The 26,726-nt window shown below is 43.6% G+C and overlaps 1 protein-coding gene across 1 annotated transcript in view; it reads left to right on the top strand.

Annotated features, from left to right (window-relative positions):
- The window catches only part of DMD (dystrophin), a 4,179,683-nt gene that overhangs the window by 1,763,580 nt on the left and 2,389,377 nt on the right, over window positions 1-26,726 (top strand). Inside the window, exons 31-33 of the mRNA XM_069757653.1 lie at window positions 8,338-8,448; window positions 11,001-11,174; window positions 16,024-16,179. Coding sequence (XP_069613754.1) covers window positions 8,338-8,448; window positions 11,001-11,174; window positions 16,024-16,179 — 441 coding nt within the window. The remainder of the gene's footprint in view (window positions 1-8,337; window positions 8,449-11,000; window positions 11,175-16,023; window positions 16,180-26,726) is intronic.

The following is a 26,726-nucleotide window of genomic DNA, read 5'->3' as shown; positions in this document are numbered from 1 at the left end:
ATAGTATTTTTTGCCACATACAACCTTGCACCCCAAGATAGAGTTCACCTCATACTCATCGGTGGACGAACCCGATGTCCCAGCAGGAGACTCAGAAAACTGGGACATATAGACGGGTTTTAAGAGGGATACATGAAGTGTTGGTGATAGCTAGGTGCGGAGGAATAGACAAATGGTAGACCACAGGGTTTACCTGATCCAGAACCTTTAAAGGGCCTATGTATCGAGATGCAAACTTAATGGACTCAACTCGCAGCCTGATGTTGCGGGCGGAGAGTCACAGTAAGTGGCCAGGAGCAAAGGTCAGAGTGGGGCGCCGGTGTGCATCGGCAGAAACCCTCATTCTCTCCTTGGATGCCCGGATGACATTCTGTGTGCGGTCCCAAATGTCACGTGCCTCCACCGCCCAGTCTTCCACCTTAGAATCATTGATGACATGGGCATAGGGACTGGCAAATGCTGGCAGTAATTAAGGAGAAATGGAGTCTACCCGGTAGAGTTGGCTACAGTGTTGTTCAAAGCAAATTCCGCCTAAGGTAACAAAGATGCCCAGTCATCTTGCCTGGCGGAGACAAAATGCCATAAGTATGTGACCAGAGTTTGGTTGGACCTCTCTACCAACCCATTCGTCTCGGGATGGTATGCAGAAGAGAGATTCAGCTCAATGCTGAGTAAGCGACAGAGCTTTCTCCAGAACTGAGACTCAAACTGAGGACCCTGGTCATTGACAATTTTGTCAGCCATGCCATGTAGACGGAAAACATGTTTTATGAACAATGCCACTAAGGCCCATGCAGAAAGTAACCGTGGAAACGGAACCAAGTGCACCATTTTAGAAAAATGGTCGGTGACTACCCAGATAACTGTGCAGCTACGAGACTTGGGTAAGCCTACCACGAAGTCCATCCCGTCCATCTCCTAGGGTCTGCCTGCCACCTGCAGGCGGTAAAGTAGCCCAGCACGCCATTGCCGAGGAGACTGGTTCTTGGCGCAGGAGACACACGCCCGAATATAGTCCCCGATGTCACGGACAATATGCAGCCACAGTACGTTTTCGCCAAAAGCTCAGATGTCCTCTTGGCCCCAAAATGTCCAACCACCCTGGACAAGTGAGCCCAAGAGAGAACCTCCAGTCACAAATTAGATGGAATGAAAGTCTTGCCTGGGGGCACAGACTTTAGCAAAACTGGAGCCACAGTTCTCAGGCTCTCCGAAGGAACAATATGCCGCGACTCCTCCTCTTCTGATGACACTAAGGAGTGGGAGAGTGCGTTGGCATGAGTGTTCTTCTCCCCAGAGAGAAAATGGAGGGTAAAGTGGAACCGTGAGAAGAACAGGGACCATCTGGCCTGGCGAGAGTTTAGCCGCTGGGCGGTTTGCAAATATACCAAATTTTTGTGGTTGGTGAAAACTTGGAAGGGAAAATGAGCCACATCCAGGAGGTGTCTCCACTCCGAAAAGACCAGCTTCATGGCTAGTAACTCCCTATCCCCGATGGAATAATTCCTCTCCGCCGGTGTGGAGGTCTTGGAGAAGAAGAAGCAATGATGCTTATGACCTTGAGCATCCTTCTGGGAGAGGATGGCCCCAGCACTGATGGAAGAGGCATCCACCTCCATGATAAATGGTTTACCAACATCGGGGCGATGTAAAATGGGAGCGCCAGCGAAGTGTGACTTGATAGAGAGGAAGGCCTTGGAGACCTCCTCCGACCACAATTTGGGATTAGCTCCTTCTTGGTGAGGGCAACCAGAGGAGCTAACAAAGTTGAGAAGTGGGGAATGAACTGGCGATAATAGTTGATGAACCCCCATAAAGCGCTGCTCCGCTTTGAGAGAATGGGGTTCCTGCCAGTCCATCACAGCCTTTAGCTTGGCGGGATCCATAGCCAATCCTTGGGCCAAGATGATACACCCAGGAAAGGCAAAGACTCCCGCTCAAACACACACTTCTCCAACTTGGCATAGAGAGAGTTTGCCCGTAGGAGGTCGAAGACTTTGCAAACCTCTCTCCTGTGGGAGTCTATATCTGGAGAGTAGATGAGAATGTCATCCAGGTAGACTACAACCGAGGTGAAGAGCATATCCCGGAAGATATCATTCACAAAGTCTTGGAAAATGGCTGGGGCATTACAGAGCCTGAAGGGCATCACCAGATATTCATAGTGTCCATCCCTGGTGTTAAAAGCCGGCTTCTATTCGTCCCTCTCACGGATGTGAATTAGGTGGTAAGCACCCCACAGATATAGTTTAGTAAATACCCTTGCTCCCCGAAGCGTATCAAGAAGCTCAGATATCAGGGGCAATGGGTACTTGATCTTAACGGTGATGGCGTTAAGACTCCTGTAGTCTATGCATGGATGTAACTCTCCGTTCTTCTTCTGCACAAAGAAGAACCCAGCCCCTGCAGGTGACACTGACTTCCCAATGAATCCTCTTGCCAGATTCTCCTGGATGTACTGAGACATTGCCTCTGTCTCCGGGAGAGACAACGGGTAGACTCGACCCTGGGGAGGCTCAGCACCAGGCAAGAGGTCAATAGGACAGTCATAGGGGCGGTGAGGCGGAAGGGTCTCTACTGCTCTTTTGGAGAACACATCCGCATAGGGCCAATATTGTTTGGGGAGATTGGAAAGATCTGCGGGTACCTCAGTAGTAGCAACCTGAACGCATTCCCTCTGACATCTACCCCCACAAGATTCACTCCATCCCAAAATTATGCCTGTGGACCACTTAACATGAGGAGAGTGGTACCGTAGCAAAGGTATACCTAACAGGACCTCATCTATTCCCTCAGGAATGACAAGCAGAGATATTATCTCCTGATGAGATGGCAACATGGATAGAGTAAATGGGATGGTCTGGTGTGTTATCTGTGAGGGCAGTATTGACCCATTCATCACTCGTACGGTCACTGGTTTGGTGAACATCACCAGGGGTATTGAGTGTTGTTGGGCGAAGGCAGATGACATAAAATTGCCATCCACCCCGGAATCCATGCAAAGCTCTACCGAATGAGTGGATGAGCCTATGTTAATTGTCCCCTTAAAGGACAGTTTGGAGGCAAAAGTCAACATGTCCAGGGTACCTCCACCCACTACCATTAGACGCTGACGTTTCCCCGACTGCTGGGGACATCTGGTGGCAAGATGTTCTGACTGCCAGCAGACATGACAGATTTTGAGTGCACGAGCGGTCCGGGACTTAGATCCCACTCATGACCTCCATGGCCTCATGTGACTCGGGTGCCTGGACTGGAGATTCCAAAAATTTGGCGAAGGTGGGAGCCAGCCGAAACTTCTGCCTACACTGGGTTCGCTCTAACCTCTGCTCATTAATATGGAGGTCAATGCAAGTGGATACAGCTATTAGCTCCTCCAGTGTGGCCTCCTTAGTGGCCAAAGCGTCCTTCACCTAGTCAGCCAGCCCGCTCCAAAATACAGGTATGAGGGCTTTATCTGACCACTCCTGCTCAGATGCTAACGTCAGAAAGTGGACGGCAAAATGGCTGACTATGGACGAGCCCTGAGTCAATGTCAAAAAATGGAGTGCCGTATCATGGGTGACTCGAGGTCCCAAAAAGACCTGTTTCAGAGAGCTCAAGAACAGCGGAGCACTCTGCACCACTGGATCACTACGCTCCCACAGCGGTGTAGCCCACTCCAACGCCCTGTCCGACAGAAGAGATATAACGAATCCCACCTTTGCCCGCTATGTGGGAAAACGTGCAGCCAGGAACTCGAGGTGTATTGCACACTGGCTCACGAAACCCCTACAAGATGTGCTATCACCAGAGTATTTATCTGGCAGCAGGAGGCGAGATAGGGTTGGAACAGGGGTGGCAGTGGACAAACTTGCTGCAGCCATGCTTGCAGCCTGAACAGCTATGGCGGAAACATCCACAGCTGAGGTTGTATGCTCGAGAGCCGCCTACCTGCCCTCCAGCTGCTGGATGTACTGCAGCAGTTGCTGTTCGTCCGCCATTACTACCAAGACCCTGGCGCTAGTATACATTTAGGGCTAGCGGAAAGCACCAAGTAATATGGTCATAGATATGAGGTGTGTTCGCAGCCCGGGGTCCACCGTGCAGAGATACCTGCTGCAAGTAATGGCAGATGAACACTGTGCTAACATATGGGTTAACTTCACCCCGTGTGAAATGAAAGCGAGCTCTGTTGCCTCACAGAGTCGCGCTGTACACAGGGACTAAAATCCTAACTGAAAGTTGTGCTTGCTCTGGAACTCTTCTGTCGTAACTGCACACATGAAGTAATCAGATGCTAAGCCAAGGCTAATTGCCCCCACTGATGCTAGCTGCCTGCCTGCCCCAAGGCTAAACAGACTCACACCACTTATATACACTGTGGCAGAGTATCCACTGGCAACTGCCAAACAAAAATGATACTAGCGCATGGCCATGCGGCCATGCAAACCTTTTATAGCTGCAGCAGTTCAGGACCTTCCTAGTGGAGCAATAGGAGCTGCTAGAGGATCTGAGCGTGTGACCCCCGACCTCCAAGGAGTGGTCTTCCCTTGGGCATGCTCAGGAGGAGAAAAGCAGAACTTAATCCCAGGAGCGCCTGTTCACCACCGAACAGTACAGGTTATAATGTCTGGACCTGGAAGGTCAGCAGTAACCAAACGGGCAGTATCTGTCCGAGCCAGGCACTGGGACCGACATCTCCACTGCGGCTGGAGAAGAATGGGAGACCGAAGAGGACATGGCTCGAGATTCCCCCTGTGTAGTGTCAGGAACTCGACGCCTAACATTTATAGTATGCAAATTGAATTTTGCAGCCATTTATTAAACTGAATTAGAATCTTGAAATATTTTCTCATCTTCCAAGGATGGCATATATATAGATATATGTGTATATATATATATATATATATATATATACATACATACATACATATATGCACAAACCATGTAATATATACTGTCCTTGGATGATGTAAAAAAAATCTATCAAGATTCTAATTCAGCTTAGAAATGGCTGCAAATTTCGACCTGCATACAATTTATTTGATGTAAATGGAACTATCAGCGATAGATCTGACCCCAAGCTTATTCTATGGATGAATCAGGAAGGGTTTAAAAACTATTAAAAATTCATTCTCATCTAGCCACTCACCTGTCCCTGTCATCATTGCTCTCTACTGGTCCTCCTTCCCCATTCTGCTCCAGCGCCTTTTCTTCACTTTTTGCCAACACTTCAAACTCCACACTTCACATAAGAAAGCAGTTTTTTAAATTGTGAAAACTAGACATCTTTGATCCCATATTTCTCCATCAGAAAATCAGGGTTGCAAACTTGACTTTTTATTTTTTCTAAACAGATTATCGCAATATCACGAATAGACAATGTTTTTTAACCCCTTTCTGCCATTGGACGGAATAGTACATCCGATGGCAGATCCCCTGCATTGATGAGCGCTCCAGTGGTGAGCCCGCATCAAAGTCGGGACATTTCAGCTGTTTTGTACAACTGACATGTGTCCGCAAGAGCAGCGAGTGGAATCGCTATCCACCCGTCGATATTAACTGGTTAAATGCTGCTGTCAATTGCTGACAGCGGCATTTCACAAGCACTTTCGGCCATTTGGCCGGAATTGCGCTCACTGGTGACACCGTCATGTGATCGGGGGTCATCCTTGTGTTGGCATAACAACCAGAGGTCTCCTGAAGACCTCTATGGTTGTTGATGTCAGATTGGTGTGAGCGTCACCCTGTGGTCGGCGCTCATAGCAATGGTGTAATTCTGCTACATAGGAGCAATCTGAGCATAGCTCCTATGTAGTAGAGCCGATCAGGCTATGCCAGCTTCTAGCCTCCCATGGAAGCTATTGAACTAAACTTGGAGGCACGACACAGTAGGTTCCCAAACCTTATAGCTAAGTATCAAATACCAGACACACTCGGATTTTTGGTGCAAAAATCTAAATTTAATATATACAGTAGCCTCTAGTTACAAATGTTTCGGTCGTGATAGACCTTCATCAGTGTCTTAGGGTTAATTTTTAGATGCTAATGTGAGTAGAACACAGACACCTCCTTGTCTTACGGTGGACACTGCGACATATGATATTCGGCACGTACCTAGTTTGGGTCACAGTATACCTGATTGCAGGTCACTGACCACCCACGCTCTGGGCTGCACCCTTTATCTGATCTTTGGCTACTGTTTGTGTTCTACTCACATTAGCATCTAAAAATTAACCCTAGTACACTGATGAAGGTCTATCACGACCGAAACGTTTGTAACTAGGGGCTACTGTATGTATTAAATTTTGATTTTTGCACCAAAAATCCCTGAGTGTGCCCGGTATTTGATACCTATTTTTACACCTTGTCCTGGAATTTTTGGATGGTTGGCAACCTTGCAGCAATCATTTTGAGAGCATGGTAAAGGTACCGTCACACTAAGCGACGCTGCAGCGATACCGACAATGATCCGGATCGCTGCAGCGTCGCTGTTTGGTCGCTGGAGAGCTGTCACACAGACAGCTCTCCAGCGACCAACGATGCCGGTAACCAGGGTAAACATCGGGTTACTAAGCGCAGGGCCGCGCTTAGTAACCCGATGTTTACCCTGGTTACCATCGTTAAAGTAAAAAAAACAACCACTACATACTTACCTACCGCTGTCTGTCCCCGGCGCTGGGCTTCTCTGCTCTGGCTGTGAGCACAGCGGCCGGAAAGCAGAGCAGTGATGTCACCACTGTGCTTTCCGGCTGCCCGGCGCTCACAGCCAGAGCAGCGAAGACATCGCTGAATCGGCATCACACACGCCGATTCAGCGATGTCGGCGGGAGAGCCAGCGACGAAACAAAGTGCTGGACTTTCTGCCCTGACCAGCGATATCACAGCAGGGGCCTGATCGCTGCTGCCTGTCACACTGGACGATATCACTAGCCAGGACGCTGCAACGTCACAGATCGCTAGCGATATCGTCCAGTGTGACGGTACCTTTACTGTGTAACCTGTGAGTAAGGCAGCACTAACAAGTGAGTGTGGGAGAACTTGCCATAAAAATGCCATATATCTACGCGATTGACATCAGTGTCATGATGCATTCAGTAAACTTATATACAATACAAAGAATATATGAAAAATAAAAATTTTAAATTTAAGGGAAAATAGGAAAAAAAATGCAAAAAAGTGTAATTATAGCTGAATGAAAAAGTAAAAGTGAAAAATGAAAGATGTTCTGCATCTTTTAAGGCCAAAACTGTTCATGGTCTAAAAAGATCGATACTACAAACGCAGCAACTTTTCTTTAAAAAGAATATATATCCACAATTATGTGCATAGAAATAAGTCTGACATATGCTACAGGGAAGCATGTAATGAAGTGCTGCCAATTTAGTGGGTTTCTTATGCCATCGTGTGGTGATAATGCAGAATTGCATTCAATGATCAGTGTAAAGTAACACTGAAAAGCCATAGAATGGATAGATAGATAGATAGATAGATAGATAGATAGATAGATAGATAGATAGATAGATAGATAGATAGATACTCAAAAAAGAGGCAGCACTCCATTGTTAAGGTGAAAAAATGTGGAAGGTTTAATTGACCCACATAGCCGGGCCTCTTTTTTGAGTATCTGTGAATTTGGAGCAATCGTTGGACTGGTTGCTTGAGGCCCTGCACCTAAAGATAAGTAAAAGTTGTGCTGTTCCTTTTTTTCTACTAGATAGATAGATAGATAGATAGATAGATAGATACATAGATAGATAGATAGATAGATAGATAGATAGATAGATAGATAGATAGATAGATAGATATGTGAGATATACATGACATGATATAGATAAGACATAGATAGATAGATATGAGATAGATAGATAGATAGATAGATAGATAGATAGATAGATATGAGATAGATAGATAGATAGATAGATATGAGATAGATAGATAGATAGATAGATAGATAGATAGATAGATAGATAGATAGATATGAGATAGATAGATAGATAGATAGATAGATAGATAGATAGATAGATAGATAGATAGATATTAGATAGATGGATATATAGATTGATTGATACTGTACATAGATACATACTGTAAATAAACAGATAGATAGATAGAATGTAGATGAGTTGTTCATTCCGTCACTCCTTTGACAAAGTAACTCACAACAGAACTTTTGAGAAATTGCATTGATAAATCCGGGTCTAAGACCGCATTGACTAAGAACTCCACAGCATTGACAAATCTGTCCCATGGTGTTTGAAAAATGTGTCACATATATATTACAGCATATGTATCCTGCACAGTTTGATTTATGATTATATGCAGTTTACAGTGTATATACTTTTTTTCATTTAGAAAATACAGTCTGATCTAATAAGCCATGAAATTAGTTTGGATGAAATGAAGAAGAGAAACCAAGGAAAAGAAATGTCCAAGAAGGTTTTTTTACAGATCGACATAGCACAGGTAATATTATTATCATTATTATGATTTATTCAGAAGCAAAAAACAAAATTAGTAATCACACATGTCATATGGAAATAGCTTCTTGAAACACAGATTTGGCATCTTATGTAACGTGGTCAGCTGCAATATGAGGCAGATTTGCCTCTGCAGCATTAGAGGAGCGCAGAGGCACTGAAGCAGCCTATGACCGGGTGCGAACAGGGTTCTCCACCAATCCTGGCCACCTTTAGAGCAGTACTAACAAGCATTAGTGGAAAGATCTTTAAGCTGTTTACATGTCCGGCCTCCACTGTTAGACTGCTGGGGTGGCAGGTAATCAAGGCAGCAAATAGCACATAGAACAATTGGGAATCTCTCTGATCAAGATAATGGAGTCACTTTTAACAATTACATTTCAGTTTGTTTTTGTAAGTAGTTGGCAATTTTTCCCATGATCTTACATGGGAATAACCCTTAAAGTACCAAATGATACACTATACACTACAGTTGAGGAAAAAGAATTGCAAGAACCCTGGTCCAGCTGCCTTCTCACTAGTCCATAACTATTGGACCTACCTACTGGCATCCCTCTCTTTTTTGGTTGTGCCTGGCGTACAAATTACAAAAAACACCATGAATGGCAAAGTAGCAAGGTTTTTATGGCTCTTGTCCAGTTGGCCAATAACTATTGACTTGGTTGCTAGACAAGGTTATTAACATTTTTTTGTTTTACCTAACTCTACTATACACTATTCTATAAATAAGTGTACAATTCTCATTTTGTTCTGAGTTGGCATGGTAAATTAAAGGCACATTTATACTTGTACAACAGCTGTAAGTATTACTTATGAACAAAGTTGTCATTATTATACTGTATATATAACCCACTGCTGGTTCTTGTGGAATTTAGCCATTGTTTTGTCCCTGTGGATTGTAATAACTACTTTAGAGAAAGAATACTACCATGCTATTAATACATGGGAACTATGCTATGTAAGCTCCATTTATATGTATATTATTATTTTATCATATTCCCCAGCACTTTACAGACATTGTCATCACTGTCCCCATTGGGGCTCACAATCAAAATTCCTTATCACTATGTCTTTCGTGTAGGGGAGGAAACTGGAGAAAGCAGAAGAAACCCCCACAAACATGGGGAGAACATACAAACTCCTTGCAGATGTTGTCCTTGGTGGGATTTAAACCCAGGACCCCATTGCTGCAAAACAGTGCTAACCACTGAGCTAGAATGCTGCCCATTCTAATAGATAATATTTTGTAGACTAGATTATCGCTCACTTGACGTCTTTGCCTGTATATTTACATTTTTGTATTAGATAAATACCGTATACACTCGAGTATAAGCAGAGAATTTCAGCCCATTGTTTTAGGCTGAAATTGCCCCTCTTGGCTTATACTTGAGTCATTCCCAGGGGTCGGCAGGGGAGGGGGAGCAGCAGACACCTAATTATACTCACCTGCTCCTGGAGCGGTCCCTGCACGTCCCTGGTTCTCCGGGCGGCGGCAGCTTCTTCCAGCATTGAGCGGTCACATGGTACCGCTCATTAGAGTAATGAATATGGACCCGACTCCACTCCCATAGGGGTGGAGCTGCATATTCATTACTGTAATGAGCGGTACCATGAGACTGCTCAATACAGGAAGTAGCTGTCAGCGCCCGGAGAACCAGGGATGTGCAGGGACCGCACAAGGAGCAGGTGAGTATAACGGGGCAGTGCGTGATATTCACCTGTCCCCGTTCCACCGTCGGCGCCACTCCATCTTCCGCGTCCTCTGCAGTGACGCTCAGGTAAGAGGGCGCGATGACTCGATTAGTGTGCGCGCTGCCCTCTGTCTGAACAGTCAGTGCAGGGGACGCGGAAGACACAGTGGCGCTTGGCGGTGGAACGGAGGCCAGTTGAATATAGCAAGTGCAGGAGGCCTGAGCGACGAGAGGTGAGTATGTCATTTTTTTTTTAATCGCAGCAACAGCCTATGGGGCATAATAGTCTATTAAGCATCTTATGGGGCCATAATCAGCATTTGTGCAGCATTATACAGGGAAAATGTGTCTATGGAGCATCTTATGGGGCCATAATCAGCATTTGTGCAGCATTATATGGGGCAAATGTCTGTAAGGAGCATCTTATGGAGCCATAATCAACATTTGTGCAGCATTGTATGGGGCAAATGTATCTATGGAGCATCTTATGGGGTTATAATCAACATTTGTGCAGCATTACATGGGGCATATTTTAACATGGAGCATCTTATGGGGCCCATCATAAACTGTATGGAGCATTATATGGGGCTCTGATTCAATATGGACATTCAAAAACACTTAACCTACAGATGTCTCAATTAATTTTACTTTTATTGGTATCTATTTTTATTTTTGACATTTACCGGTAGCTGCTGCATTTCCCACCCTAGGCTTATACTCGAGTCATTAAGTTTTCCCAGTTTTTTGTGGCAAAATTAGGGGTCTCGGCTTATACTCGGGTCGGCTTATTTATACTCGAGTATATACGATAGTATAATTTTTTTTAATTGTGTTTCTTTATTTTTAGAAAAAATTGCAGGAAGTTTCTACAAAGTTTCGACTTTTCCAGAAACCAGTAAACTTTGAGCAGCGTCTTATAGAATCAAAAAGAATTCTAGATGAAGTGACCTTGGAATTACCAGCTTTGGATATGAAGAGTGTTGAGCAGGATGCTGTTCAGACTCAGTTGGATCATTGCATGGTGGGTGCTGCTCTTCAAAAACATTTAATTTGCTTAATTCAGCATAAAGCTTTTCTTGGTTTCTAAGAGTTATGTCTATAAATATAAACTGTACATTCTGAAATGAAGGAAGACAGTAGCTGTACTGTGTAATAGAGTGTGGTCATTATGTAGCAAATTAATAACAGTCAGTGTTCTGCCATCAAAAGACAAAGAGATAAGTTTGCATGTACCTAAAAACTCCAATTTTAGTGATATTCCCGTTTCACAAAACAATGGGAATTCTCCGACAATCAATGACTTTTTCTCCTACTGCATCTCCTTGCGCAGGGGCTTTCCTGATCACCCGATTGTACAAGGAACTCGAGCTTATCCATTTCCTTTAATTGGAGCTGTGCTGCAATTACTTCTAAGGATAAGACTTTGTAGTGACCACCAGCCATGGTCAATTCATTCTCTCTAACTTTGGTCTCCTAGACGTCAGACCCACACTGAGTGACACACCTTTATGAGATCAAAATAACTCTTTAAGCTGGGCGAAGTGAAAACTAATGTATACAAAGCCTTATAATATTGATAACTGATCATCAGAAAGTGTTATTGCAACTGTAACAATGTATGATGAATAACTGAGCCCTATAACTATAATGGCAATTCATCCACTTTGATTGTCATATAGAAGTTGAACTACTCCACAGTGTTTCGAAAACACAATATAGGGTTTATCTGGTCAATTTTACAATCCTCTGCCTCATTTTTATACTTAGTCAATAGTTCCTATGTTTATAATGTTATTTTACTATTTTTTTGTAATTCTTACCAGTGTATCTCTCAATTATTGTGTTTAATGAAGCAGCAGAGAACAAATGTGTATTTAATCTGTTTGTTTGTGAGGTCATTAAAGGGTTCAGTAAGCATAGCCAGGGGTAAATTATTCCGAGCACTTAGGATAAAGATGAGTTTAAAAAGCCATTTCACTGTAGCTCTCATACTCTATAGACCAAGTGTGGAGAGAGTTCTGCTGAGTTTTAATTAAAAATATTAATAATTCCAGAAATATACATTAATGCAACTTCTTTTTTAACACAAGTTACCTATACATTTTTTTTACTCTTTTACACAAGTTACCTATACATTTTTTTATTCTTTTGATTCTATGTTTTTTTCATGTTTGGCACTGCTAATGCACTATCACTTACAACTGCTAGTCATAAAAGCTGCAATATATTATAATAATTTATTAATCTTGAACTTCTGCCACATTGTAGGAGCTGAACCTTAACAATAACGCAATGCCGTCTCAGTGTTTCAGTGTTGAAGCCAAGCCAAATCAAGGATCATTTCTGTTCAAGACTGAAAAAAGCAGAACGCAATACTAACCCATGACATTTTCATGGCAAAATTCTGAATTGTAAGCAACGGTAGTGAATTTTATAATAAAAAAGGGGAGAAGCCAGCACTGCTTATGGTCAGAACGCAATACATAAAGTGCACATGCACATATTGATTTCTAACTGTATTTCAAAATGAGACATTTAGCAAACAATTGATAAATTTTTTGAGCCACTCCGCCACGCCAAGGCATTCTCATAATGGGGCAGTCCTACTCTGCGTTTTTTATATTCGCTGTGCCATTACGGCCTCCTAAATGTATTAAAAGCAAGACCACATTAAATTCATACTGTACCTGAAGCATTTCTGAATCACTCCCATGGAGCCAGAAAGGGGAAATGCAGATAAAGATTGACCAGGTCCAGACAAAGACATTTCAGGTCCAACCTCCACACTACCTGACCAGTACCACAGATAAAGGGTGAGGCTGAGGCACAGGTGCACAATCAAACATCGCCTAGGGCAGGGCAGGGCAGGGCTGCTGTATGTATGTATAGCAGCCTAGATCAATCACAATGAACACAGAAAGAATGGCGTGCATAACCCAGCGCGCACAGCAACAGTGGTGGTCAGCCACAAACCAATGTCAAGATAAAAGAGGGGAGAAGCCAGCGCTGCTTATGGTCAGAACGCAGTACATAAAGCACACATGGACATATTGATTTCTAACTGTATTTCAAAGTGAGACATTTAGCAAACAATTGTTTAATTGTTTGCTAAATGTCTCATTTTGAAATAGTTAGAAATTAATATGTGCATATGCACTTTATGTATTGCGTTGTGACCATAAGCAGCGCGGGCTTCTCCCCTTTTATTTTGATAATGGTTTGTGGCTGACCACCACTGTTGCCGTGCGCACAGGGTTATACATGCCCATGTCAGATCTACTATAAGGAGATTAAAAGAACGTTTCTGTGAACATCTTCATGACATATTGCAAACAACAGTCAGACACGTTTCCAACATTTCTAATCACTTTATCAGAATATATAACGGACAAACAACTTTTCAAAGAGTTTTTGCAATTGAACAGATATACCGAGATATCAGGGGGGGAGATAGAGAGATAGAGAGAAAAAACTATGTGACAGAGAAGCATTCCGGATCTATTTGCTAAATACTCATGTTCCATCAGGGTTAAATCTCAGAAAAGAAGCTGTGTTGCATTATTAACTCATACTTGTGTTTTTGTGTTTATCCCACACTTCATATTTAGTAATTCATTTTTTTTTCCATTTTGCCTGTTATGTGTTTTTTCTTTCATGAATATTTTACATGTCTCGTTGTTATTGCAGTTTTTGCTTTGGTTCTCTCTCTCCCATAAAGTCGGCATGGTAATGACCCAAAGTACTTAGCTTGAATTATTTTCACCTGTTTTTTACTGGTTATATATTGGGTTCGTCTGTTTAGTCTTATGCTGAAGTCTAAGAGCGCCGTTTGTGCTCGAAACGTGTCCAGCGACTACATGGTAGCTTCCATCCAAATGATGTAATTTTTCGCTTGTCAGCAGTTTTCCATATTTTAATATGTTTAAATACATTTTTGATACTTTTTATTCCTGAAGCTGGATTTTTCTTTCCATGTATACATGCCATTCTTTCTGTGTTCATTGTGATTGATCTAGGCTGCTGTACACATATACACAGCAGCCCTGCCCTGCCCTAGGCTCTGTTTGATTGTGCACCTGTGTCTGACCCTGTCTCACCCTTCATTTGTGGTACTGGTCAAGCAGTGTGGAGGTTGGACCTGAAATGTCTGTGTCCGGACCTGGTGAACCTTTATCTGCGCTTGCCCTTTCTGGCGCCATGGGAGTGATTCAGAAATGCTTCTGGAACAAATTGCATTTATTGTAGTTTTGCTTTTAATACATTTAGGAGGCCATAGTGACACAGCAAATATAAAAAACGTAGAGTAGGCCTGCCCCATTATGAGAATGCCTTGGCATGGTGGGGTGGCTCAAAGAATTTATCAATTGTTTGCTAAATGTCTCATTTTGAAATAGTTAGAAATTAATATGTGCATATGCACTTTATGTATTGCGTTCTGACCATAAGCAGTGCTGGCTTCTCCCCTTTTTTATTTTGACAATGGTTTGTGGCTGACCACCACTGTTGCTGTGCGCGCTGGGTTATGCACACCATTCTTTCTGTGTTCATTGTGATTGATCTAGGCTGCTGTACACACATACAGCATCCCTGCCCTGCCTTAGGCTCTGTTTGATTGCGCACTTGTGTCTGAGCCTGTCTCATCCTTTATCTGTGGTACTGGTCAGGCAGTATGGAGGTTGGACCTGAAATGTCTGTGTCCGGACCTGGTGAACCTTTATCTGCGCTTGCCCTTTCTGGCGCCATGGGATTGATTCAGAAATGCTTCAGGTACAATTTGCATTTAATGTGGTCTTGCTTTTAATACATTTAGGAGGCCATAATGGCACAGCGAATGTAAAAAACGTAGAGTAGGACTGCCCCATTATGAGAATGCCTTGGCATGGCAGGGTGGCTCAAAGAATTTATCAATTGTTTGCTAAATGTCTCATTTTTAAATAGTTAGAAATTAATATGTGCATATGCACTTTGTGTATTGCGTTCTGACCATAAGCAGTGCTGGCTTCTCCCCTTTTTTATGTTGACATTGGATTGTGGCTGACCACCACTGTTGCTGTGCGCGCTGGGTTATGCACATCATTTTTTCTGTGTTCATTGTGATTGATCTAGGCTGTTCTACACACATACAGCATCCCTGCCCTGCCCTAGGTTCTGTTTGATTGTGCACCTTTGTCTGAGCCTGTCTCACCCCTCATCTGTGGTGCTGGTTAGACAGTGTGGAGGTTGGACCTGAAATGTCTATGCCCTGACCTGGTCAACCTTTATCTGCGCTTGTCCTTTCTGGCGCCATGTCAGTGATTCAGAAACGCTTCAGGTACAATTTGCATTTAATGTGGTCTTGCTTTCAATACATTTAAAAGGCTGTAATGGCACAGCGAATATAAAAAATGTAGAGTAGGACTGCCCTATTATGAGAATGCCTTGGCATGGTGGGGTGGCTCAAAGAATTGATCAATTGTTTGCTAAATGTCTCATTTTGAAATAGTTAGAAATTAGTATGTGCATATACACTTTATGTATTGCGTTCTGACCATAAGCAGCGCTGGCTTCTCCCCTTTTTTATTGAATTTTATACGGCGTCCATAAATGTAGATTCCATAACCTCGGATGAGGTTGAAAATATATGAGGCAGGTGAATATGTTTAAATGCTGTCTATGATCCTGACCATGAAATGCATTTGATAGTTTATCACCTGAGCACTAACATATTAGAAAAAATAAAAAATGAAGTGCATTTTATACAGGTTTTGACAACCACGTTAGGAATGGTTGTATCATTTTTACTCTTACTCATTAACAATCAAGAGTTTTATGGGAAGCTGTTCTCTAACAATTTGGGAATTCTTTAAAAAATTCTTGGTATCTTTCCACAGAAACTCTACAAAATTTTAAGTGAGGTTAAATCTGAAGTGGAAACAGTGATAAAAACAGGACGACAAATTGTGCAAAAACAGCAAACAGAAAACCCAAAGGATTTGGACGAAAGACTCACGGCTTTAAAGCTTCAATACAATGAGCTAGGAGCAAAGGTAAAACTATATGTTCTGAACAACCTGCTAATACACTATACAAAAATATAATTGTCTATTTAAAGAGAAGCTATCATGCTGTCTGAATCATGGGAGCTATGAACCAGCGTAAAATGCAGATATTTGTAATGCAGGAGCCAATCTCTGATTCATGCTGCCCATGGTTTGCACAGCTTGCATAGGCTGACAGATTCTTTTAACTATAGAAATATTATAAACTATATATTACTAACAATTGGTGAATTAAAACTGAGCGTATCAGGGAAACATATATTTCAGAATGGAATGTGCAGTTCTATTTAATGTGTAGCTGTTCTGCCAGACACTGCAGAATACAAGCTTTTCTGTAGAATAGAAGCTGTTCTGCAGGACCTGGCAGCAGCTGCTACACATTGAATGAAATTGTATATTCAAGCTCTATTCATTGTGAAAATATCCAGCTGTTGGGAGCTTATAACAGTTGATTGGTGGGGATCCCGAGTTTCTAATATAATAATGATTGATGACCTTTCCATAAGCTAGACCATGAATGTCTTTAACTTCTTTAGCACTGGCTAATGACCCTGCATTGATACTTAAAGTGGACCCTATTACCAGGACAAAGCTGCCCAGTATTTGCTCTTATTTAATCCATCTGCTCTCCTGTTTTTTTAGCTTTTTAATTATACTATATGTTTTCAGAGAAATGGGCCTTTTAGCTTAGTGCTAATTTTTTAAGTCTTTATCAACATAGCAATTATGCAGAGCTGTCTAAAAACACCCCCCTGTATATTCCGGTGAGCAACGCCCCTTTGATAAAGACTATAGATGCCAACACGAAATAGAAAGGCATATTTCTCTGAAACCATATGTAGGATTTAAAAAAACCAATCATAAAACTCTGAGGAACAACAGGAATAAAGTAAAATCAAAACTGGCCACTTCTGAAGTGTTGATAAATACTGTTTAAAGCGAACCTGTTAGCAGGATCTATTTTTGTAATGTACAGTAAAGACATCGCTGTAATGGCACTTTAAATTGATACCTTTTGTGAAGAAATCCACTTTGTTGTTCTACTTTAATCACTATTTGAAGTTTTCTGCTAATTGAATTTCGGTGCACTGCGTCTGAACTGTGCACTGGGTCTTCTCCTCCCTTTCTGTGATTCCCCGACCTCCTCACCTGTCTCCAGTCAGTGAATAACAGGTCACTGCTGAGGTGTGAAACCTATGAGGCTTGTCATTCACTGACTGGAGGCAGCTGAGGGGGCAGGGAATCACACACAGAATCACACACAGGGAGGAGAAGACCCAGTGCACAGTCCGGCCCCAATGCACCGAACTCTAATTAGCAGAAAACTTCAAATGATGATTAAAGAAGAACAACAAAGCGTATTTCTTCACCAAAGGTATCATTGTAATCAGTATTAAAGCACCATTACAGACATGTCTTTACTTTACATTATAAAGTTGTGCTGACTGATTCACTTTAAGTCTCTACTTCTAAAGGCAATATCAATCATATTTGTGCAGACCAATTATGACAACTATCACCATGTAACTATTACACACATCAAAACAGTATAAGAATAGTGAACATTTTCACTTGAAGTGTAGTAAGTACCTGACCACTCTTTGATATCTCCAATCTCTGCTTGAAGTTAATCCGTCGTTTCTCCTGCAGAGTGTGCTAGATCATTGTCTTGGTAAAAGAAACTCTATAGAAATTAGTAGCTTTGAACAATGGGTTTGTCTAGGATTTCTTTACTCCCGTTTATTATACCTGATAAGATTGTCAGTCCCTGCAAAAGGAAATTCTCTCCTCATCATAATGCTAATGTGAAAATTCTTTGCATTGGAAAAGGTTGTTCACTCACTCGATTTTCTGCTTTGTTTGACTTACAGCATAAATATGTATATAGGTAATGGTGCAGATAAGAATATTTCATTTTTGGGGCAAATATTGCATAATCCACCTGAGTGACTTAACCTTTAGACTGACAAAGATTAAGATGTTGAAACTATGTAGATTTTTCTCATTTTTAGTAAACAGCTGAATAAAGTCAAATCTTACTACGTCCAAATGCAGCGGAGCTGAACTGAACTGTTCTTATTGCGTATTACAATCTAATGTGTTATGGAAATCCACAGACATCACAGAATAAAAAATTAGGTCTACTGCATTTACCAGCGCAGTTATGCTACGTATGTACTGTAAGTGGGTAGCAAAAACTTTTCTAGACATACAGGTGCCTCTCACAAAATTAGAATATCATCAAAAAGTTAATTTATTTCAGTTCTTCAATACAAAAAGTGAAACTCATATACAGTCTTATATACAGTCATTACAAAGTGATCTATTTCAAGTGTTTATTTCTGCTAGTGTTGATGATTATGGCTTACAGCCAATGAAAACCCAAAGGTCATTACTTCAGTAACATAGTAACATAGTAACATAGTTAGTAAGGCCGAAAAAAGACATTTGTCCATCCAGTTCAGCCTATATTCCATCATAATAAATACCCAGATCTACGTCCTTCTACAGAACCTAATAATTGTATGATACAATATTGTTCTGCTCCAGGAAGACATCCAGGCCTCTCTTGAACCCCTCGACTGAGTTCGCCATCACCACCTCCTCAGGCAAGCAATTCCAGATTCTCACTGCCCTAACAGTAAAGAATCCTCTTCTATGTTGGTGGAAAAACCTTCTCTCCTCCAGACGCAAAGAATGCCCCCTTGTGCCAGTCACCTTCCTTGGTATAAACAGATCCTCAGCGAGATATTTGTATTGTCCCCTTATATACTTATACATGGTTATTAGATCGCCCCTCAGTCGTCTTTTTTCTAGACTAAATAATCCTAATTTTGCTAATCTATCTGGGTATTGTAGTTCTCCCATCCCCTTTATTAATTTTGTTGCCCTCCTTTGTACTCTCTCTAGTTCCATTATATCCTTCCTGAGCACCGGTGCCCAAAACTGGACACAGTACTCCATGTGCGGTCTAACTAGGGATTTGTACAGAGGCAGTATAATGCTCTCATCATGTGTATCCAGACCTCTTTTAATGCACCCCATGATCCTGTTTGCCTTGGCAGCTGCTGCCTGGCACTGGCTGCTCCAGGTAAGTTTATCATTAACTAGGATCCCCAAGTCCTTCTCCCTGTCAGATTTACCCAGTGGTAAATTAGAATACTTTATATCACCAGCTTGAAAAATGATTTAAAAATCTGAAATGTTGGCCTATTGAAATGTATGTTCAGTAAATGCACTCAATACTTGATCTGGGCACGTTTTGCATCAGTTACTGTATCAATGTGGCGTTGCATGGAGACGATCAGCCTGTGGCACTGCTGAGGTGTTATGGAAGCCCAGGTTGCTTTGATAGCAGCCTTCAGCTCATCTGCATTGTTGGGTCTGGTGTCTCTCATCTTCCTCTTGACAATGCCCCATAGATTCTCTATGGATTTAAGGTCAGGTGAGTTTGCTGGCCAATCAAGCACAGTAATACTGTTATTTTTAAACAGGTATTGATAGTTTTGGCAGTGTGGACAGGTGCCAAGTCCTGCTGGAGAATGAAATTTCCATTTACAAAATGCTTGGCAGCAGAGGGAAGTATGAAGTGCTCTATAAATTCCTGGTAGACGGCTGCTCTGACTTTGGTCTTGATAAAACACAGTGGACCTACACCAGCAGACGACATGGCTCCCAAAACATCACTAACTGTGGAAACTTCACACTAGATCTCAAGCAGCGTGGATTGTGTGCTACTCCACTCCACCCTCCAAAATCTGGGACCTTGATTTCAAAATGTAAAGCAAAATTTATATTCATCAAAACCTTGGACCACTGAGCAACAGTCCAGTTCATTTTCTCCTTGGCCCAGATATGACGTTTCTGACATTGTCTATTGGTCATGAGTGGCTTGATAAAAGGAATGTGACAATTCTAACCCATGTCCTGGATACATCTGTGTGTGGTGGCTCTTGAAGCAATGACTACAGCAGCAGTCCATTCCTTGTGAATCTCCCCCAAATTATTGAATGGCCTTTTCTTAACAATCTTTTCAAGGCTGCGGTTATCCCAGTTGCTTTTGCACCTTTTTCTACCACACTTTTTCTTTCCACTCAACTTTCCATTAATATGCTTGGATACAGCACTCAGTGAACAGCCAGCTTCTTTAGCAATGACCTTTTGTGGCTAACCTTCCTCGTGGAGTGTGTCAATGACTTCCTTCTGGACATCTGTCAAGTCAGCAGTCTTCTCCATGATTGTGGAGCCTACTGAAACAGACTAAGGGACCCTTTGAAACTCTTAGGAAGCCTTCACAAGTGTTTTTTGTTAATTATTCGCTGAGATAATAACTTTTGGGAACAGCCAGCTTCTTTAGTAATGACCTTTTGTGGCTAACCTTCCTCGTGGAGTGTGTCAATGACTTCCTTCTGGACATCTGTCAAGTCAGCAGTCTTCTCCATGATTGTGGAGCCTACTGAAACAGACTAAGGGACCTTTTGAAACTCTTAGGAAGCCTTTACAAGTGTTTTTTGTTAATTATTCTAATTTGCTGAGATAATGACTTTTGGGTTTTCATTGGCTATAAGCAGTAGCATAGCTAATGGGGGGGGGGGGGCAGAGGGGGCCGTCACCCCGGGCCCTGTCACATGAAGGGGCCCACTGGGAGCCAGGGCGAGGCCCCTTCTGTGACGAGGCAGAACACAGCATAGGAGCAAAGCAGTAGGTCTGCTCCCGTCTGATGGATACTCTGCAACCTGGCTAGCACAGTGGCCGGCTGCAGAGTGTGCATGCTGGGTCCTAGTGCCATTTCACTGACACAGAGACACTTCCTGGTCTTGCCTGAAAACTTCATCAGTAAGTGGGGATGGAACTTATTAGCTTTACTAAATTCAGGTATGTCTCTGTGAGGTGAATGTGAGATCATTGGGGTATTGTGGGTGCTGAAAGTGGGTGAAGGGGGACAGGGTACTGGGGGTTGAATGTGAGACCATGAGGTATTGTGGAGGAGGGGAGACAGGGCACTGGGGGGTGAATGTGAGGCAATGGGGGTATTGTGGGGGAGGGGAGACAGGGTACTGGGGGGTGAATGTGAGGCAATGGGGGTATTGTGGGGGAGGGGAGACAGGGTACTGGGGGGTGAATTTGAGACCATGAGGGTATTGTGGGAGAGGGGAGACAGGGTAATGGGAGGTGAATGTGAGACCATGGGGGTATTGTGGGAGAGGGGAGACAGGGTACTGGGGGGTGAATGTGAGACCATGGGGGTATTGTGGGAGAAGGGAGACAAGGCATTGGGGGTGAATGTGAGGCAATGGGGGTATTGTATGGGAGGGGAGACAGGGTACTGGGGGGTGAATGTGAGACCATTGGGGTATTGTAGGGGCTGAAAGTAGGTGAGGGAGGACAGGGTACTGAGGGGTGAATCTTAGACCATGGGGGTATTGTGGGAGAGGGGAGACAGGGTACTGGGGGGTGAATGTGAGACCATGGGGGTATTGTGGGAGAGGGGAGACAGGGCACTGGGGGGTGAATGTGAGGCAATGGGGCATTGTGGGGGAGGGAAGACGGCACTGGAGGGTGAATGTGAGACCATGGGGGTATTGTGGGGGATGGGAGACGGGGCACTGGAGGGTGAATGTGAGACCATGGGGGTATTGTGGGGGATGGGAGACGGGCCACTGGAGGGTGAATATGAGACCATGGGGGTGTTGTGGGTGAGGTGAGGACAGGGCACTGAGGGGGTGGAAGTGAGGTGATGGGGGTATTGTTGGGGCTAAAATAGGGGAGGGGGACAAGGCACTGGGGGCTGAATATCATGTTTTGTTATTTTAATATATGTACTCCATCACATGTAATATTTGCTGTCTGGGGGGGTAGGGGGCTTTTGATACGTACCACTTGGGTCTTTCATGAGTATTAGTATAAGAAGCCCCATACAGTAACCAAGAGCTGCATCACATTTACAGCACCACTCCAGTATCTTTTTTTCATTTCACTGCTGGAGCGGAGCTGAGAATCCAAGTCCCCTGCCCTCTGTCTAATACTCACCTTCAGGGGTTTTCATCGGTTTTCACCTCGGCTCCATCTCCTGCAGTGTTTCATGGAGCGGTGCAGAGGTCACTAATCATGTAAGTCTATGGGAGCCTCGTTCTGGCCTGTTCCTCACTCTCATAGTCTTACATTGAGCGCTTGTGACATAGCTTCTCACTTCTGGCCAGTCAGAAGCTGCGCTCACAAGTTTGAGCCGCTGCACTGCAGCAGTGCCACAAAATAGTGCGTTTAAAGCACCATTCCAGCGGTAGAAAAAAAACCCTGCTAGAGAGGTGCTTTAATAATTTAATAATAAGCAATTTTTTACTATAAAGTTGATAAAGGCTTGGAATAAATGTCTGCAGTCACTCTATATGACTGCAGACTGCCAAATCATGATCGGGCGCTGCAGGCCCATCATATTGTGCATAAGGGAGCTGCGGGCCCATCATACTATGTACAAGGGTGCTGCGGGCCCATCATACTGTGTATACGGGAGCTGCGGGCCAATCATACTGTGTATAAGGGAGCTACGGGCCAATCAAACTGTGTATAAGGGAGCTGCAGGCCAATCATACTGTGTATAAGGGAGCTGCGGGCCCATCATACTGTGTATAGGGGAGCTGCGGGCCAATCATACTGTGTATAGGGGAGCTGCGGACCCATCATACTGTGTATAAAGGAGCTGCGGGCCCATCTGTTGTGAATTCTGCTCTTGGGTTCCCTCCAGTGGTTGTAGGTGGGAATGCAGTTGTCTCTGACTCGCAGTCCTGGCCAGGTGTATCGGATGATTACAATTCTGACTGGGATATTTAGGTGTGCAGGATCCTTTAGCCCTTGCCAGTTGTCAATGTTCCTTGTGAAGTGTTGGATCACTTTCTGGCTTCTCCTGCTTGCTGCCAAATTCAGCAAAGATAAGTGTTTGGTTTTTGTATCTGTGGCACACTGCTGTGTGCTTGTTTCAGTTTTATTCCTGCTCTGATTGTAGGATTCACTGGAGTTGCAGATTTATGCTCCTACATCTTTTAGTTAGATGTAGGAAGTTTTTTGTATATTCTGCTGTGGATGTTTTGAAGGGTTTTAATACTGACCGCACAGAACTCTGTCCTATCCTGTCCTATCTAGCTAGAGTGGCCTCCTGTGCTAAATCCTGTTTTTCTGCCTGTGTATGTTTTTTCCTCTCCGACTCACCGCCAATATTTGTGGGGGGCTGTCTATCCTTTGGGGATTTTCTCTGAGGCAAGATAGTATTCCAATTTCCATCTTTAGGGGTATTTAGTCCTCCGGCTGTGACAAGGTGTCTAGTTGTGTTAGGTACACTCCACGGCTACTTCTAGTTGCGGTGTTAAGTTCAGGATTGAGGTCAGTATAGTGGCCATCTTCTCCAGTGAAAGTTCTCATGCAGCTCCAAGGTCACCGGATCATAACACCCATCATACTGTGTATAAGGGAGCTGTGGCCCCATCATACTGTGTATAAGGAAGCTGTGGCCCCATCATACTGTGTATACGGGAGCTGCTGGCCCATCATACTGTGTATAAGGGAGCTGCGAGCCAATCATACTGTGTATACGGGAGCTGCTGGCCAATCATACTGTGTATAAGGGAGCTGTGGGCCCACCATACTCTGCATACTGAACTGTGAAGGCATTAAATTGTGCATATGAGAGCTGTTGGCCCATTACACTGTGTATAGGGGAGCTCTGGGGGTCATTATACTTTCTATAGTGGAGCTCTGTCAGCGTTATACTGTGTAAAGGGGAGCATTGGGCTTATACTTTCTATAGGGGAGCAGTGGGAACATCATACAGTGTATCGGGGAGTTGTAGAATTATCATACTGTGTATACGGGAGCTGTGGGGGCCTTATACTGTGTATATGGAAGCTTTGAGCTCACCATACTGTGTATAATGGAGCAGTACATGGGGAACTTAGGGGACATTATTAAATGTTAGGTGGGCACTTAAGCATTATTGTTATAGGGGCACTCAGAGTATTGTGACCATCAAAGTTGCATATGGGGTATTATTACTTTCTAGGTCAAAAATGTGGAGGGCACTAGCAAAGGGCATTAATATTTTCTAGGAGGCAATTTTACTCTCTAGAGAGCACAAAGGATTCATTATTACTATGTAAGGGGCACACAGTGGTGGCATTATTATGTGGGGCGGTAAGAGGAGCTGTTATTGTACCACACAGTAGGTGCAGTAATAGGGACACATAAGGCAGCAGCGGCTCAGTATTGGGATATCAGCAGGATGAGGAGTTTGTGCAGATTGGGGAAAGATGGGGACAGTGCAGGAAATGTGAGGAGTCAGATGTGTTATGTCAGTGTGAGCCAGATGGAAAAGATGGGAAAGTGAATGACTCCATCAGAGAAAACGTCAGCTGTAAGTCACCATCTATGACTGTAGTGTAATCTCTTATATGGTCTGCAGAACTGGTATCTACCACTATATGGTCACAATATGGCAGTAAAATCAATGTTTGTTTTTGCATATAGATTTATTTTCAATAACAGCGCGGTCATATTCTGAGGTTCCACTATATTCACAATTAGAGTGCGCAACCGTAGTTGTAATCAGGGTTAGCTGGTTAGGGGCCCACTCAGGTGTTTCGCCCCCCCTAAGTTGAAACCCTAGCTACGCCTCTGGCTATAAGCCATTTTCAGCAACATTAACAAAAATAAACACTTGAAATAGATCACTCTGTTTGCAAGTTTGTAATGGCTCAATATAATTTATGAGTTTCACTTTTTGTATTGAAGAACTGAAACAAATTAAGTTTTTGATGATATTTCAATTTTGTGAGAAGCACCTGTAATATCCGCTTTAAGTGTTAAGTAGGTGTCCATTATGATTACTATTCTTCACAAAAAGTATAATACTTTTGCTACGATTAGAGTTGAGCGACCTTGACCTTTTTAGAGTCGAGCCGGGTTTCGCGAAACCCGACTATCTCAAAAGTCGGGTCGAGTGAAATCGGCCGATTATGACGTAAAGTCGGACGTAAAGTGTTTCGGATCGACCGAAACACGAAACCCAATGCAAGTCAATGGGGCAGCATAGTCGGCAGTGAGTGGGGGCCAGGAAAACACCTAGAGTGCCCATTTTAATGTCAAAACCATCCATTCTTCTTAATGAAGCTTGTCAAGCGTAATTTACCTTATAATAATTGGAAGGCATTTGAAATTGGGGGTCATTTGGCTAAAGTTGTGGTGGGTAGGGCTGGTTCAAGTAATTAGTGGGCCCAGGAAATCTGGACCACGTCACGGCAGTGGAGCAGGGAGAGGTAAGTATTTCAACTTTGCAAGTGCTGTGAACCTGAGCAAGCAGGGGGGGCCCACTCGTTGGCATTGGCACTGGCACAGGGCCCCTCAAAGTACAGCGGTGTGTTTGCACGGCGGGGGCGCCTCCCACCGGCAGCAACACTTTTGCGTACCATGAGAGGCCCTGTGCCAGTGACGTCGCCAACTAGTATTCCTCCCCCCACCTGATGAAGGAACCTGCACTTTCATCTGCACCTTCCTGTTTGTCCCCGTGTAAGGTGGTATGGTATGCGGGAAGGGGGACCTGACTTTCAGCAGGGTCACAATCTTGCAGTGTAGCGTGCACGGGAAATGTTGCGTTATGGGTCAATGTACCAGCAGACTCATCTATCACTGGCTGGGCAATGGGCAGGATGAGGAGGAAACACAGATATAGGCCCAAAGAATAAAGTGGGCTAAATGCAGTTCAAAATTGGTAACACAGGACTAATCAGGGGGCATTGCAGTGGAGGACAACTGGAATGAGAGGCTGACACAGAGAGTAGGCCCAAATCAGTAAGTAGTCGAAATGCAGTTCAAAATTGGCAACAGTAGTAAACAGGCGGCACAGCTTTGTTCAGTGGAGGAGAACAGCAAGGAGTGGCAGACACCGATAGTAGGCCCCAACCCAACTAGTAGGCCAAATGCAGTCTAACATTAACAACTACTTAACGAGCGCCTGAAAACGGAATTTCAGGACAGGAAACCAGGAGAACAGCAAGGAGCGGCAGACACCGATAGTAGGCCCCAAACCAACTAGTACGCCAAATGCAGTTGTTCCATTTAACCACAATTTAATGAGAGCCTGAAGATAGAAGTTCAGGAAAGGCAACCTGGAGAACACCTTGGAGTGGAACACACCATCTCTCTACACCCCATACCCAATTTGTAGGCCTAATGCAGCGTAGTTTCCAACAACTACTAAACGAGAGCATGATGATCGAAGCATTGGCGAGGAAACCTGGGGAACACCTTGGAGTGGAACACACCATCTCTCTACAGTGGAACACACCATCTCTCTACACCCCATACCCAATTTGTAGGCCTCATGCAGCGTAGTTTCCAACAACTACTAAACGAGAGCTGGAAGATCGAAGCAATGGAGAGGAAACCTGGGGAACACCTTGGAGTGTAACACACCATCTCTCTACACCCCATACCCAATTTGTAGGCCTAATGCAGCGTAGTTTCCAACAACTACTAAACGAGAGCCGGAA

The sequence above is a fragment of the Ranitomeya imitator genome, chromosome 3, assembly GCF_032444005.1.
Source record: "Ranitomeya imitator isolate aRanImi1 chromosome 3, aRanImi1.pri, whole genome shotgun sequence".
Classification (NCBI taxonomy): domain Eukaryota; kingdom Metazoa; phylum Chordata; class Amphibia; order Anura; family Dendrobatidae; genus Ranitomeya; species Ranitomeya imitator.
Note: the sequence above shows the minus strand (reverse complement) of the source record. Positions and strands in the feature narration are given on the sequence as shown.